The sequence below is a fragment of the Caenorhabditis remanei genome, chromosome X, assembly GCF_010183535.1.
Source record: "Caenorhabditis remanei strain PX506 chromosome X, whole genome shotgun sequence".
NCBI lineage: Eukaryota > Metazoa > Nematoda > Chromadorea > Rhabditida > Rhabditidae > Caenorhabditis > Caenorhabditis remanei.
Genome location: NC_071333.1, coordinates 1,256,257 through 1,271,333, shown reverse-complemented (window position 1 = coordinate 1,271,333; position 15,077 = coordinate 1,256,257). Strand labels below are relative to the sequence as shown.

The following is a 15,077-nucleotide window of genomic DNA, read 5'->3' as shown; positions in this document are numbered from 1 at the left end:
TTCACACTAACCTCAAACAGAATGTCTGTCTAGTTTTTTGTGGCGCCTAGTGTTCGAAATTAACAAAATGGCCCATGTCAAAAAAATCCCAAATAGTATTTAACAAAGGAGTCCGAAATTTTCGGTATAGCGAAGACACATGTAACAAACAGCGTGATCCTTTGTTCCCAAACAAATCGAATTTAAAGGAACGCACCCTTCTTATGTATCATTCCGAACCCTGTCACGTCACTTTTTTCACTGAATCCAGAGAAATATTCTCTCAACTTTCCACCATGAAATATTCATGAATTTCTTCTCAGCTCTTTAGTGAGGAGATATTATTTGGCGTGCCCAAAAGGGCAACGTCTCCGTTTCTTTCACTTCCATTGAATGTTTATTCGGTTTGCCAGAGAAAGAGAGAAAGGCGAGTGTGCCTAGATGGATCGCTCAGTTTTCAGAACATCCTTCTCAAATTGAGGTTTTTGAGAAATTAGAAATTGGAGAAGACATCTCCTCTGTTTTCTCCAATGAACATTGCCCATTTTACGGAGAAACTGTTGTCTCTGAGGGACATGGATTTGTTGAGGAACATAAAAAAGGGAAAAATAAGTAGCTGTTCCAATTTTCTGAACTGTAAAGGAATATGAATATTCTGGAAACATTGAACCATTATCGTTCCTGGTTCTAATTCAAAAAAAGTTTTGAAAGCGTATCAACGAATGTTTGACAGTGAATATCTTTTTTGTAGCACTGCGAACAAGACACATAGAACGTGTGTCTTTTTTTGGTTAAATGTACATTTGGTTTGTCAAAAATTGTGTTTTGAAACCCTTTTTCTCCAAGATGTATCGCTAAAGCGTTAGCTTTTTTAAAGGACACCATTCCTCTTACATCTGGCAAAATCTCATTTCAGCTTAATTATCCATCCGTCAGGTTCTCTCATAACTCCATTGTTTTCCTACTTTTTCTCGTAGTTTTGACATGAGAAATCACCTGTGAAAACTTACATTCTATTTCTAAATGATAATTATTATCATGAATAATTGAGCACTGTGGATCAGTTTAAAAGAAATCATAATTTTGACTTCTTGTGGGGTTTTTATAGCAACAGTGTTTGTGGGTGATTCCTATTCTAGTGGTTTTTTTTCCAATTCAAGTGGGTTTATCTAATTCTTGTGGGTTTTTTCTAAAACTTAACACATTTTAAATAGAGGAGAACTTTCATTTGTCCTTTACTCCATCCAGTCTTGTATTTCCGTTGTTCTTATTTTTCTTCGCGTTGTTCTCTATTTGATTCGTTTAGCAATTGAAAGTTGTTTAACTCGAATTTCAGAAAAACTAACTCGGATTTCAGAAAAATGTTTTATGAAGAGAATCCTGTCGTAAAGTGCATCTTGAAAAAAAATAAAAACGCCTACCGGGATACAATAAAATATCTCGCGGATCGACTGGAGGAGGCCGAGATCAGCATTCCTCAAATGGAGGAGATTCTGGAAGAGGGGAAAAAAGAAATGAAGGTCCTGGATGAAAAAATGAGTGAAAATGAGGAGGAACTGAAAGACAAGACAGCCGAAGTTGCTGAAAGGAAAGAAGAATTGGAGATCGCGTTGAAAAAAATAAAAGTACTGCAACTAGAGGTGGAGATTGAGAAGAAGAGCTCAGAGAGCATTGAAGATTTTTTCAAGAGTAAAATTGGCACACTCCATCATGAAGCAGAGCACTTTGCAGATCGTGTTATTTCTTTGAAAAAAGAAAACGAGCAACTTGCTCTGCAATTGAAGCAGTTGAATGAAGATAGGAGTCAACTCACAAAAACGTAAGGTAAGTTTCCATCTTTATGATCCTGAATGCTCCAAATCAAATGTATTAGTTTCAGATTGCTCGGCGGTTTATTCTCGGTTTCTCGCCTCATTCATTCTCCCTTTCCTCCGCCCAATTCTTCGATATTAATTTAAATCAATTATTTTCGCTGCTCATATATGTAATCTCTTATTCTTTTTCAAAAGGTTTATTTCACAATTTGCATTTTTTTAATAAACTGATGGTGGAAAGTAAGTCACATACAAAATATGAATTTTTGTTCCTAAAACACGTTCTGTTAGTTTCCCCCCTTTTATGTTCCTGCGCACTCTCAGGCGATACAAAAGAGGTTTCAAAAAATGCTTTTTTTAACAAACCGAATGTACATTTAACCAAAAAATGAAAGAGACACACGTTCTATCCGTTTTCCCATTTCTATCCTTCTCCAAAAATCCATTTCTTTCGCAGAAAACCGTTTCTCCACAAAATGGCAAATGTTCATTGGAGAGAACAGAAAATCCTATTTCAAATCTCTATTTTTTCCTTTTCATCCCTTAAAACTACTCTTTTCTGTTTTTTCCGAAATAACTGGCAGAAAAGTGCATTTGAAAAATGTTCTCCGTGAAACTTAGCGATCCATCTTGACTCACTCCCTTTTTTGAGAATTATCTCTCTTTTTTTCGTCAAACTGAATAGACATTCAAAGGAAGAGAAGAAAACGGATACTTTTTCTTTTTGGGCACGTCAATCAGACGGGGTGAATGTTCTCAGTTCATTGAAAAAGAGAGAAGGGGTTCATGAATAATTCATGATAGATGGGAAACTTTTTCTCTGGTAGTGCAAAAAAAAGGACAAGCGTCGATATTTGAAAATAAGTTATTTTAAAATCTGATATGGGAGGGGACTAAAACTAAGAGTATTTTGGAATAATTTGTTTTTGTCACCATTTGTCAATAAAGCGGTCATCAACAAATCAAAACTGTTGACAAATTAATCTAATTGTTTCCGATCTAGCTGCTCTGTCCGTGAAAGAGAACACAAAACAGAGCTATTTTTCCGTTTTTTCTCGAATGTCTATTCCGCTTGGTTTCACTCATTTTAAGATTTTATTCCATATTAAATGGCTCAATCCCATTTTAACAGAGTTTCTCATCTGTTGATGTGCTTTGAATTTGTTCCCGTTTCTCGCCACTGTTTCCCCGCAGTACCAGTTTCAGGCCACATGAATTTTGGAATATTTACATTTTATTTCCTGATGATAATGTTTGTCATGAATAATTGAAGAAAAATTGAATATTTAGATTTGAATCGGAGCTCTCTGTAGTTGATCTCTAAGAATAAATTATTACTTTGATTTTCTCTCTTCTAAGAGCACTTCACAATTTACTCTTTTAAATAAATTAGTTTTTGAATTTAATTTTGTTCAACAACTCATATTTATTCTAAACATAAAATAATCACGTGAATTTCCTCAAAAATCACAATCTTTCAAATGATCAAGGAACTTGTGAATGTTCTTTTAGCATATCCCTATCCCTCTCCTTTTCTCCCGACAGCTGCACGTCTATCTTCTTTTCCCTTGTCCAAACGAGAGATATTATCTATTTTCGTTTGAAGGAACTTCTTGTAACAAACTAGAACACAGCGGACGGCAAATTGGAAACATTTTTCCCACAAATTTTACCACAGAAGGTCAAGATGAGAACTGATCCGCAAAATGAAACATGAATTTGAAAAGATGGCTAGAAAGAACCTGCAGACAAGAGATTGATATTCCAATATCAAATGACATTTTTATTGAAATGAGTATTTCAAAAAGCAAACAGAACATAAAACAATTAATGGAAACAATCTTACAAAAAATACACAATTTTTGATAGATAGATAGTGCGGTAGTGTATGTCTTGCTGGGTATGTTCTTTCTGGATTTTGTCAAGTCCGGTATTCCCAAAATAAGATATTTCATTTGCAAAATGTATTGAAAATCTACAATCAGAAGTTGATCAAAATGCGAAACCATTCCGTGCTATCTATCCAAATTTTCTTACTAAAGCTTATAAAAATAGTGCTGGAGTTCCAGAAAGAAATTTTAAAAAACGATTAGTGAAGTCGTTTTATTTCAGTTTTCACAATGTACTTACTACTAGTCTATGACTTATTTCAAAATAGCCTAAGGGTTATGTATTAACTGTTTAACAGAAAAAAAACTTGGTGTGTGAACTTTAGTTTGTCTAAAAACAGCAAACTCACAGCTTCCAGGGTAGTCATCCGTCTCAATCCAGTGGGATGTCATCGAACAACGAGTTAATAGACTCGTGATCATACTGCAAAACAAGTAAATTAAAAATAGTCAATTTTTATTCTCGCCTACTTGAGAAAATATATTGTGTGAATCCGATTTGAAATACTCATCGTCTGGGAAGAGAGTGTCGTTGTCGGCTCGGTCGTCTTGCTCGCCTGTTTGACAGGCAATAGTAGTTTGGTTGGTCATCGTGTTTTTGAAAAATCTTGGAAGTTTTCGGTGTTTCACGAACTCCAGAAAGATACAGTTGTTGAAATCGCCAGAGCTGTATTCAGGCATAGACTCGACAAGACGGCGGAAAGCTTCTGCAAAATGTTAAAAATTGTTACAGTCTGAGCAAGCCACACTGTTTAAAACCAACCTTGTTCCTGAGACATGAATTCGGATTCATCATCGGAGTCTGATTCGTCATCACTTTCCAGTATTTCGGGTAAGACAACCGTCTCGAAGACTTGGCGGGCCATCCATTTTTTCAACATGTCTTGAAATCCAGGTTGATAATTCTTTTGATTGGTTGCAGCAAAGTATGTTAGCTGGGCTGGAACATCTGCGCTCTTTTTGTGAACCTATGATGAAAGACTTACGAGACATCAAAACTTGGTCTTTTATTTCTGCAATTTGTTGTTTGTAGTCCGCCACTGTTCTTTTTACCAAAGTCGAAACTTTATTGGTTACCAAATCGAAGGTCATTGATAAGAGAGCAAGACCGACAAGGATAAAAACAGAGTTTACTGGAATCATGTGGGAACTAGTAAACAACATGTCTCCCAGCCCAACGGTCCTGAAAATATCAGTTACTGGCCTACTTGTTAAGCTGGTACAAAACTTCTTCTAATTCAGAATGATTGTCAAAAATTTGACTTTTACGAAAAAAAAAAGATTTTCGAATTTTGGCACCAAGTACCCAGTCGTTGACAAATATAGTTACTGCGATAGTTGATAAAGGGGATTCAAACTCACGCATTAGAAATGAAACAAAAATAAATCGCGGACCAGAAATCCCAGGTGCCCTCCCATTCGCTGAACAAATATGCACTGAGAACAATCCAAAATACTATCATGATGACAGCCACAATGATTGGGAGGGGTTTCTTTGTTTCTTCTTCTTCACTAACTCCACCGTTCTCAAACTTATCGACCGCAGACTCAACAAATTCGACATTAATTTATGTTGTTTGATTTATGGACCTACCATAATTGTTTTGAGAAAAGGGAGTTTTCCAACAGGCGAGTTTCTCAGCTTTTTGTACATCTTCTTCATTGTTTTTGACAAGTATTTACCGACCGACTGTAAATGAAACATGATTACAAGTTCTGGCTCTATTCTTGACTTGGAAATTTGGAAAATTCCAGGAGACTCTGAAAAAATATAAGAGTCACTACTTTTATTATCTCTGGTTGTCACAAAAGGAAGATCATGTATTCTACGGAGTCAGAAGAGTGTCTTGAAAAAAGGAAGTAATTACATACCGTAAATACTGTATTATAACGGCACCTGTAATAGAACGGCACCCCGCCTTTACCCAGAATTCATGAATATGATTGTTCCGGTGTTTTTTCTAGCTTCTGATTAGAAGCAGCGGGCTTAACTTCTAGAGTGTTTTGTATTATAATATTATATGCCGTTATAATACAGTATTATATGCCGTTATAATACAGTATTTACGGTAAGTTGCAAGTGACTGGTTTCTCGGATCCATTTTTCAAACTTTGGATATGTTACCAAATAGAACTGAATTTAAACATAAAAATTTGTCTTACAAAATCATATTACAAGTGGATGTTTTAAAAACTTGAAAAAATTGCATAGCCTCTTATGTATTTTAAAATTCCTTTATATTCTCAGAGTTACCATAATTTAAGCCCATTTTGAAATAGAATCTAACTGATCCCTACTCTATCAGATTTTTTCATTTTTTTCATTCATATCTTTTTTTTTTAAGTGTAATATTGAAAAGCTGAGGTGTTCAAGCACCTCATAAATCAACTTGGTCCCGAGGTTAACGGGATTGAAAGAAAATTTATTGCTTACCCTGATGTACCAGAGGAATGAAGGGATCCCGACGATGCAATAGAAGATTGTAAAACCTCGACCTTTGTTGGTTTTCGGTGTTGGAGAACCATAGCCTGAAAGTGAATTCAATACTAAATACATTTAGAGATCCGAAAAAATTACCAATAGTAGTGTAGAGTTGCATGGAATAAAACATGGATCCGGTTAATATCCAAGGATTGGTTGGTTTGTTATTGTAGTCCGTCAGATTCATGGTTACAAGAAGCGAGTGCAATTGCTCTATGGTCCGATTAAACTTAAAGGTTTCTTTTTAACAGATCACCAAAAATAAAGTATCTTGCTTAACTTACCACTGTAAATGAAGAATTCGTCCACGTTGCGTTCTCATAGATACCAATCAAAGTGTTTCCTGTCTGTAAGCCTATTTTCAACAGCAGAAAGTTATATGGAAAACTCACTTCATTAATAACCAGATGTACTTTTTCACTCAAATGTATACTTTCCATTAAGTCGTTCTCTTGTTCAAGGCACATGAAAATGATTCCTCCGACGAATGTAAATAACAGTAGAACCAGAAAACGACAATAGAACTCCAGATGTATTAGATCAAAAAACCATATCATGGCTTGGAGGAACGTCATCTGAAAGGAGAGTTACTGTAACTTGATCTCTGTGGCTTCAGAAACATGGTTTGACATTCAAAATTTGAGTCAGCTACTTTTATGTACAGGTACTATTTGGTAAGTTATATATATATATATATATATATATATATATATATATATGAATGGATTTATTTTAAGCTCAATTCAAAAAAAATTAGAGTAAAATAGTAAGATTTTTGACTTATCCGGCTTTAAAACTATTTTCATAGGGATCCCGTACAAAAACGTTGTCAACTACAAAAATAGAGTTATATATGTAGAACAATGAAAATCTATTTCTCACTCTCAAAATGAAACATTGTTAACTGAAAACAGCAAAACAAAATATTATCCTGGTTATTACTGCACCTAAAATGCTAAACAGTGTCTAGCAAATTTTTCCAGTGCTTTTTCCTTAAAGCAAAAGTTTTACTCACCTCCGTGACAGAATGCAATAACAGTTTGAATACTACTCTGCTCAACTTTCAGCTAATACGATTGAATGATACAAATCCAATGGTATTCCGAGTGGTTGGCACAATTGTTCCTTTCCCGCCCATTTCTATCTCTTCTCACTTTGTTTCAAAACATTTGTTCCGGTTCCCGTTATCTTTATTCAAAAAAAAACGCCTGGCAGTTGTTCTCTTTGATACACCACGAGAAATGTGTGATCTCGGTTGTAGGTCGAGAGGATAAAGTGGAGAAAAACTACAAGATTACCAAGATCACAAATTAGCACGTTCTTTTTTTGGATTTGCATTTTCGCCTAGACCAGTTTTTGTGAAAGAGAATACATGTGCACTACAAAAAAGTTTATGACCGTTTTCAATTTTCAATAGTTTTCTAAACTTTAAACGTTCGAATTCTTGTCAGATGGCAAAAACAACAATTTAAGGTTTTGTTCTTACCAATTTACACTCAACGTGCTTTGTTATTTTATTGATGTAGTTTTTCACTGTTCTGAAGTTCTTCTTCTATTTGATGCAACAACATCAGATATTCGTTTGGATCACTCATGAAAAATATAACCATTATTATTCAAATCTTAAGTTCATACATCATTTTAGTTTGATTACTCAAAACCCCTGTGGGTTCTCAAAAATTAGACCTTTCTGTTTTTTTATGTCGGTTTTGTTTCTTATTGGCGTCTAATCTTCTCTTTTCCCGCTGCAACAGCATACGAGACTCCGATGAAAAGTGAAGACCATAAATCTTTTTGCTTCTTCTCTGTGGATTCTCTTTTGCTCAAGAAAATCACACCGTTAAAATAATTTAAAAGTAAAAAATACTTTTTTGAACGAAGGAAAGCAAGTAATCAGAATCACGCATTTACAAATATACAAATGTGTTCCATTGTTTTGCAAAAAATGAGGGAGCCTTCTGCACCAGACAGTTGTTCTGAAAAAATACAAGAAATCACCACAAGTGTCCCAGACCTGTCATCATAGAGGTCATGAAACCAGACAAACATCTGACACGTTGAAACTTCGACACGTTTCAAAGAACAACCTTCTAACCCCGAACAAAGATGAAAAGCGAACGTAAGGAGTGTTAGATCTAGCCATAATACGTTAATTTCTTTGAGTGTATTGTTTCGTTTTTCTTGATGTTCGAAATGGATTGTTTTGTAGACTCGGATAAAAATTATTTTTTAAGGTAAAACTTGAACCCCCGATTTCTTTCTTTTTTTTCTGAGATGTGCTCGTTTATTTTTTCTCCCACGAGTAGTCTGCTCGGTCTTCTTTATCTTCTTCAGAACTTCTCTCAAACTTTGTTGACTGAGGCAACTAGATTTCATTAAAACATTTCCCTAATTTCAATGATGTTCTTCCATGAAAGTTCTAGCACAACACGTGTATTTACATGTAAGCTTATCACAGTAAAATTTTCATAATATACAAAAATAAGGAAAGACCAGATGATAGCGAAAATGCACACGAAATTCTATTTTATACAACGTCAAGTTATTCCATTACACGTTTTAGAACTAACATCAATTTGATTAAAAAACTATGTTAGATTGTAACAAATAATTATTTGTAACTAGACTACTGTTTTGCAGTGAAAAAAAGTGGCTAACATAATGCACTAGGTGTAATTGAATTGAAAAAAAACAACATTAAATTCACCATGATGACGCTCTGAGTCGGACGATCGTCATTTCCCCTGGCATTAATCTCAGATCCTCATGATCATACTGAAAAAACCTGATCAAAAACCAAAAAATCATTTTGAAATGCTTACCTGTAAGAAAGAATCATTCGATTCTTGCATATAGATCTCGGTGGTTGGCTCGAACAGAGGGCTCAATCTGAGATCGTCCATAGAACAAGACATCGGGCACTGTTTCATATCAGCTTGACTTTTGGAAGAGCTGTCATTGTTCTCGACAGGATCCGTTTGACAAGAAACTGTATTCCGTTGAACCATCTTTGTTTTCAAATATCTTGGAAGCTGCTTGTTTCTTAAAAACTGTCCAAACATCAGGGATTTGAAATCATTTCCTGATTCGAAATTTGCTGCCATTCTCATAATTCTATTGGTCGACGCTGAAAAATATATGAAGTTAAAGATATTGTTACAATATCAACGGTTAGCCTCCAAGGTGGGTTCGTAAGAAATATTAATTATAATATCAATCAAAAATCTAACGCACTCATTTCGTGGCTCGAGAGCTCGTTCTCTTCCAAGTCTTCATCATCTTCTTTTTGTGGGAGAATCTGATTCTCTATCACTTTTCCAGCCACCCAATCCTTGAGCTCGATGAAAAACCCAATTTTTCTTGGGCAACTCTCACTTTCTTCACACAAATCTTCACAGGCTGAATAAATGAATTTTTCTGTAAAAGAGCCCGTAGAAAATGACTCACAAGCTTCCCACAAATCCTTTTCCATTTCTTCGTATTTTCCTTTGAGTTCTGCAAACGTCCGTTTCTTCCAAGCAGTGACTGCATCGGTGATGAGGTCGATGCACATTGTGAGAAGCACGAGCCCGACGAAAATCAAGCCGCAATTAAAGAGCATCATATCGGGAGTTTCGAAATTCATATCTCCAAACCCGACGGTACTAAAATAAAACTAGGTTATATTCCACTGACAGAAAATGTTGATGTTTTCAGATATTTCAAGGGTACGATTCAAGTTTAGACTACTCCAAATTTAATAATGCGTCACAACTTACGTGAGAGATACGAATGTGAAGTAGATAGAATCCGAGTAGCTCCAATTTGTTTCCCAAAGACAGAATAGTCCAGCTGAGATGAGAATCCAAACAATCAACATGGCCAATGCAGCCAGAATAGGGAAAGCCTTCTTTTCTTTCTCTTTGGTCATTGGTAGGCCACCACTTTCCAAATCAATCATATCATCCTGAAACATCTTGATAAGGATAGAATTTAAAACAAAGTTCAACTGACCACCGCTTTTCTCTGAATCTTTCCACATGACTTGTTTATCAGTTTTTTGAACAGCTTCGTCATCGTATCAGCCATGTCTTCTCCGAAAACCTATAAATTATTGCAATGTAAAAATTTTAAGCAAAAAAAAGCTCTAAATCATAGTATGCTAGGTGGAACCCTTCAAAACTTACCTTGAGATATGTCAAAAAGAAGGGTATTCCGATGACAGCTACAATGATGGTAATAGCTCTGCCACAAGACGTAATTGGGTTTGGGTTGCCGTACCCTAAAAAATTAAATTTGAACTGGTAAACACCAGAAATATCTCACCAATTGTGGATACGATTTGGGCGACGTAGAACATTGCTCCGTTCCAAGTCCACGGTGTTTCTCCAGTATTGGCTTTGATGTACGCAGATATTGTTGATTTCTCGTAGTACACATTAAGTTTAACAGACAGTCGTTTCTCCTTAAAACATCCAATTTTTAGCAGAAACTTTTGTCCTACTTACCAATTCAGTCTCATTCTTCATTAAAGTATCATTTAAATACAACATCATCAGGTCTGTTAATAACTGAAAAATTAAATTTCAGATGAATTCACAAGTTTAAAACAAAAAAAAACATACTTCCTTCTCAGCCCATTCTATTCTATCCTGGAATTCTATTCTTGCCTGAATATCGGGTCCTTTTTCACAAAACATAAAGATCCCAGCTAATATGTTGAAAAATATGCACATTATAAGTAATCGGTAGTATTTCTGGACATGGATGACGTTGCCAAACCATATTATGTTTTGGAAGAGTGTCATCTGAAAAAGGGGTACTGTAGGTTGTGCGTAATTTTGAGTTATTCATTTTTCATCAATTAAATTCTAGGAGGACCGAACTCTTCAATTTGCCACCTGCGTTATGTGTCTAATAAAATGTCTGACAACCCGTGAATGTGACAAACGAGGGGTATCCCAATGTCAATCACTTTTTCGAAAGGGGTCCCAGTTGGTGATCGGTCATTTTTCAATACCCAAGTGTAGCTGGATGTGGTTTTGGAATATTTGTGTCTTCCGTCATAAGTTATTTCAAAATTACTTGATATCTGATATAACTACCATTCACACAATCGAATAATCTCTCTCAAACCTAAACCTCTTTGTCCACCTACTCACCTTCATCAGCTGAGCCAGAAAACAGATGACCGTTTTTTTGTTTTATCCAGAAATGAACTTGAACGAGATATGAACACCAATCAGAATGCACCAATGATATCGAGAGAATGGCACAATTGTTCCTTTCCCGCCCATTCCTATCTCTTTCATCCTAATCATATTTTGTTTCAAAACAAATGCCGTGATTCCGCTATCATTGTCCAAAAAAAAGGCTGACAGTTGTTCTTTTTGATACGCCACAAGAAATGCATGAGTCCCGGTCGTTGGTCGAATGGATGAAACGGTGTAAACCTGAAAAAAAACTAATTGTAAGATCATAATGGAGAATCAATTTTTTTTGACTTTTGGATGGTTAAAAGTTCAAAAATGGGTGATGGTAGCAAGACTCCACTGAGTCTTTGATAAAAAACGAAATCATTAATCTTGTGGCACTCGCCTTCTTCTCGCGAGTCCTTCATTTTTTCTCACCGAAAGGACACTTTGGGATGAATGAGAGAAAAAGATTGGCAGACTTTCTTCGTTTCTGTCACGAATACATGTCTGGGCCGAGAGAAGGGAATCTATGTTCATGAAAAATTTATTTGGTGTCCTTTTTCGGGGAATCTGCAGTTTTTAAAGTTCAAAAACTGAAACATGCTTATTGTAATGAGATATTGAACTTTGAAAAGTTTTCTAATGCTCAAAAGTTCACATTCAAGTGTCATGTACTGCTCAGTTTTCCAATGAAGATATTATCAACAATCTGCAAGTATCAAAGTGGAAAAGAAAATAACATTGGATTTCTTATAAATTTTTCATTAAAGTTATCGAATTTTCATGACAAAACCACATATTTCATGAGAAATGGATTGAAAAATGACATTTTTCGTCTATCAGTAAGGGGTTTAATTAAAACACATACTCTTCCAGCTCATATTAGCCACTTTCTTATTTCAGAATCAAATTCTTCAAGATATTGCAGAATAAAATTATTTTCCCATGATCTTCCCACATCGAGGATCATCGTCTTCCGCTTGTTAACTGATGTCTTTTCTGGTTCTCATCAGAACATGTCTCGAAGCAACTTTTCCAGCTATGCAGTTGACTCTGAAAGACGGTTCCTGTCTACAATGTGGGGTTTCGGAATTTTTGAACAATATTCGAGGAAAAATTCACCTGAACGCTTGTGAAGCACACTTTTGTGGATTAATCAGCAAACACTGCAGGTGGATCTCTGATCCTCGGCAGACGTGCATCAGTTCTTTTCATTTCAGCCCACTCTCCACGACGTCTGGGTTGAAATCTTTAGTTACTCGTCAAACACATCGGAAATCCATCTCAGCCCATATCTGGAGTCAGTTCTTCTTTCGGTATCCCTGTTTGTCGGAGGTTTATCGGTGTTAGGCTATAATAAAATAAGCACCAAGTGATGATTTTCGAAACCATGAAAAGATGGGCACGTGAAGCCGAGATGGTAAAACAACAAGAAGGAGGCAGGTGGATTGCAAAAGGATATTATTTGGATTGATAGTGAATTGTAATTTTTTTTTGAATAATTTCTTATTCCCTATTTTCTATTTTCTTTATTTCATTATAATTTTGGCTCAGTTTCATACTGTGTATTAATGAATAACAATGTTTCTTTCTTTTGCAAAAATGCTTCACAAAGTTCAATCTAATTATTCTTGTACTTTCTCCTGTTTGTTCTTTAATTGTGTCCCGTATCCCTCTTTTTTGGGAACAAACAAACTAAACTTGCATGTCTTTCAAACTTGAAAAAAGGGAACAAGCGAACTATCCGTCAAGTCGCTGTCTCCTCCTAAAATAACTTCGTTTTCTATCCAGAATGTATATCTTTTTTCTCTCTCCCTTCTCTTCAATGGTGAAACGGATAGAGTGCAAAAAAGGGAATGTAGGGTTTTGGACACGTTAAGGCGTGGGAGTGTCCCGGAATTGAAAGTGTTTCCAAAAAAAAGTGATTGTTCTGGAAAAAACTAGTCTCAGTTTAGTTCAGATATGTTTCAAGCAACTGGGAGCACGTCAAAAAATGATCGTCTCCTTCCTAAGGGCAGAAAAGGAATTCAAAAGTGACATGGTCTGGTTTGATGCATAAGAAGAGTGCGTTCTTTTCAATCCAGTTTGTTTGAAAACGAAAGATACATTATTATCTGTTCCAAAACTTTCAATTAATTTTCGGACCAAACTATTCTGTTCCGAGAGCTACGGACCACGTTTTCAAATTCATTTCAGAAAATTAAGAAGATTTTTTGTCAAACGAATGTACGTTCAACGAAAAAAAAAGATTCACACGTTCTATTCGTTTTCTACTTTTTATGTTCCTCCAAAAATCCAACTCTCTCGCAGACAACAGTTTTTCCACAAAAAAAAGTTCATTGGAAAAAACAGAGCAGACATCTTCTCCTATTTTAAAACTTGTTTTTCTTTTTTTATTTCTTTAAACTACTCTTTTATTTTTTTTTTCTCAAATAACTAACGGAGAAGTGAATTTGAAAAGGGTTTTCCGTGGAACTTAGCGATCCATCTTGACGCACTCGCTTCTCAAAGAATTTTCTCTTTTTTGCTAAACTGAATAGACATTCAGAGGAAGAGAAAGAAACATCTACTTTTTCTTTTGGGCACGTCAATTGAATGAGGTAAATGTTCTCAGCTTTTTGAGAAAATGAAAAAGGGTTTATGAATATTTTATGGTAATAGATTGAAAGAGATTGCAATGGATTCACTGCAAAAAGTGGCCAGGTGTTGTTTGATCCATGTGAAGTGTCCGTTCCTTCCAATCCTATTTGTTTGGAAACAAGGGAAGCATTATTATTTGTTCCAAAATATTCACTCGATTTTCGGACCAAACTATTCTCATAAGTGAACCACGCATCACGTTGTTTATTACATGTGTTTTATCACTCATCAGAGTCTCATTTCTCCCGTCTTTTTTCTGTCTATCCCGCCACTTCTTTTCCGCTTTCTATCTTTCACTTCCTTTCCGTGCTCCGCTCCTCTCGCTCAGAAGAGGGCGTGGCGCCGGCGCTAGTGGTCGGAAGATGAAACTGAACATTTGCCCTTTTTTTCCTTTACGCTCGACTGATACTACTTTTCATGTTTCGGCTAATGCTAACGAGTTAACATCGGAAAGTACATAGTTCATTTTTTGCTTGTAACCGTATTGGTGAAAAACAATTTACGTTTAGTAGAAATGATTAGGGTTGTAATTAAGTGTACACTAAATAATGACCTTAGACTCGGACATTGCTATTCATTGGACTCTCCTAGTTTCAAGACCAACATATCTGAAAATATTATTAATCATGTCGTTTTTTGAAAAAAACAGAAACCAAAAGATTTTTTAAATTTAATTTTGAATCTCAAGAAACATCCACTACGTTAAAAAAACCTATCAACCTAACACTATACATATAAAAGAGACAATTTTTCATCTCCTTTGCTTTTTACGAATATACCGTAAAAACTGTATTTGAGGTGCATGCAACTCTATTGTTCAAAGGGTCCGTCGGAGTGCAACTCTATTAAAGGGGCAATTCAAATAGAGGGTGCACCTCTATTTTTCGTCGACGAATTTGCCCGACCTCGATACTCAACTATCTCTTGAATTTGTTTGATTTCATCAGTTTTTTATGCCGAATTCTTTGAACTTTTACGTGAAAAACATAGAAAGTCCTGAATTTTTATAGCAAACTACGTTTTTAACAGCAAAATCGCTGAAATAGTAATGCGAGAAAACAGTTCGGATTCAGATAATGATAATATTAGACAAAAGTGA

The 15,077-nt window shown here is 35.5% G+C and overlaps 3 protein-coding genes across 3 annotated transcripts; 1 reads left to right on the top strand and 2 right to left on the bottom strand.

Annotated features, from left to right (window-relative positions):
- Positions 1-1,340: 1,340 nt before the first annotated feature.
- Positions 1,341-1,802, top strand: GCK72_022310 (uncharacterized protein; the record flags this gene model as incomplete). Its single annotated transcript, XM_003106818.2, has 1 exon — positions 1,341-1,802. One exon carries the CDS (start codon positions 1,341-1,343, stop codon positions 1,800-1,802), a length of 462 nt encoding a protein of 153 aa, XP_003106866.2.
- A 2,253-nt stretch (positions 1,803-4,055) lies between these two features.
- GCK72_022309 (uncharacterized protein) lies at positions 4,056-6,351 on the bottom strand (the record flags this gene model as incomplete). Its single annotated transcript, XM_053734750.1, has 8 exons — positions 4,056-4,106; positions 4,154-4,389; positions 4,446-4,650; positions 4,736-4,865; positions 5,045-5,229; positions 5,277-5,372; positions 6,117-6,211; positions 6,261-6,351. 8 exons carry the CDS (start codon positions 6,349-6,351, stop codon positions 4,056-4,058), a joined length of 1,089 nt encoding a protein of 362 aa, XP_053578316.1.
- A 2,516-nt stretch (positions 6,352-8,867) lies between these two features.
- On the bottom strand, positions 8,868-10,879 carry GCK72_022308 (uncharacterized protein; the record flags this gene model as incomplete). Its single annotated transcript, XM_053734749.1, has 10 exons — positions 8,868-8,939; positions 8,987-9,291; positions 9,399-9,563; positions 9,612-9,808; positions 9,923-10,110; positions 10,158-10,247; positions 10,331-10,425; positions 10,470-10,608; positions 10,652-10,714; positions 10,769-10,879. The coding sequence occupies 10 exons, from the start codon at positions 10,877-10,879 to the stop codon at positions 8,868-8,870; spliced, it is 1,425 nt and encodes a 474-aa protein (XP_053578315.1).
- Positions 10,880-15,077: the final 4,198 nt, after the last annotated feature.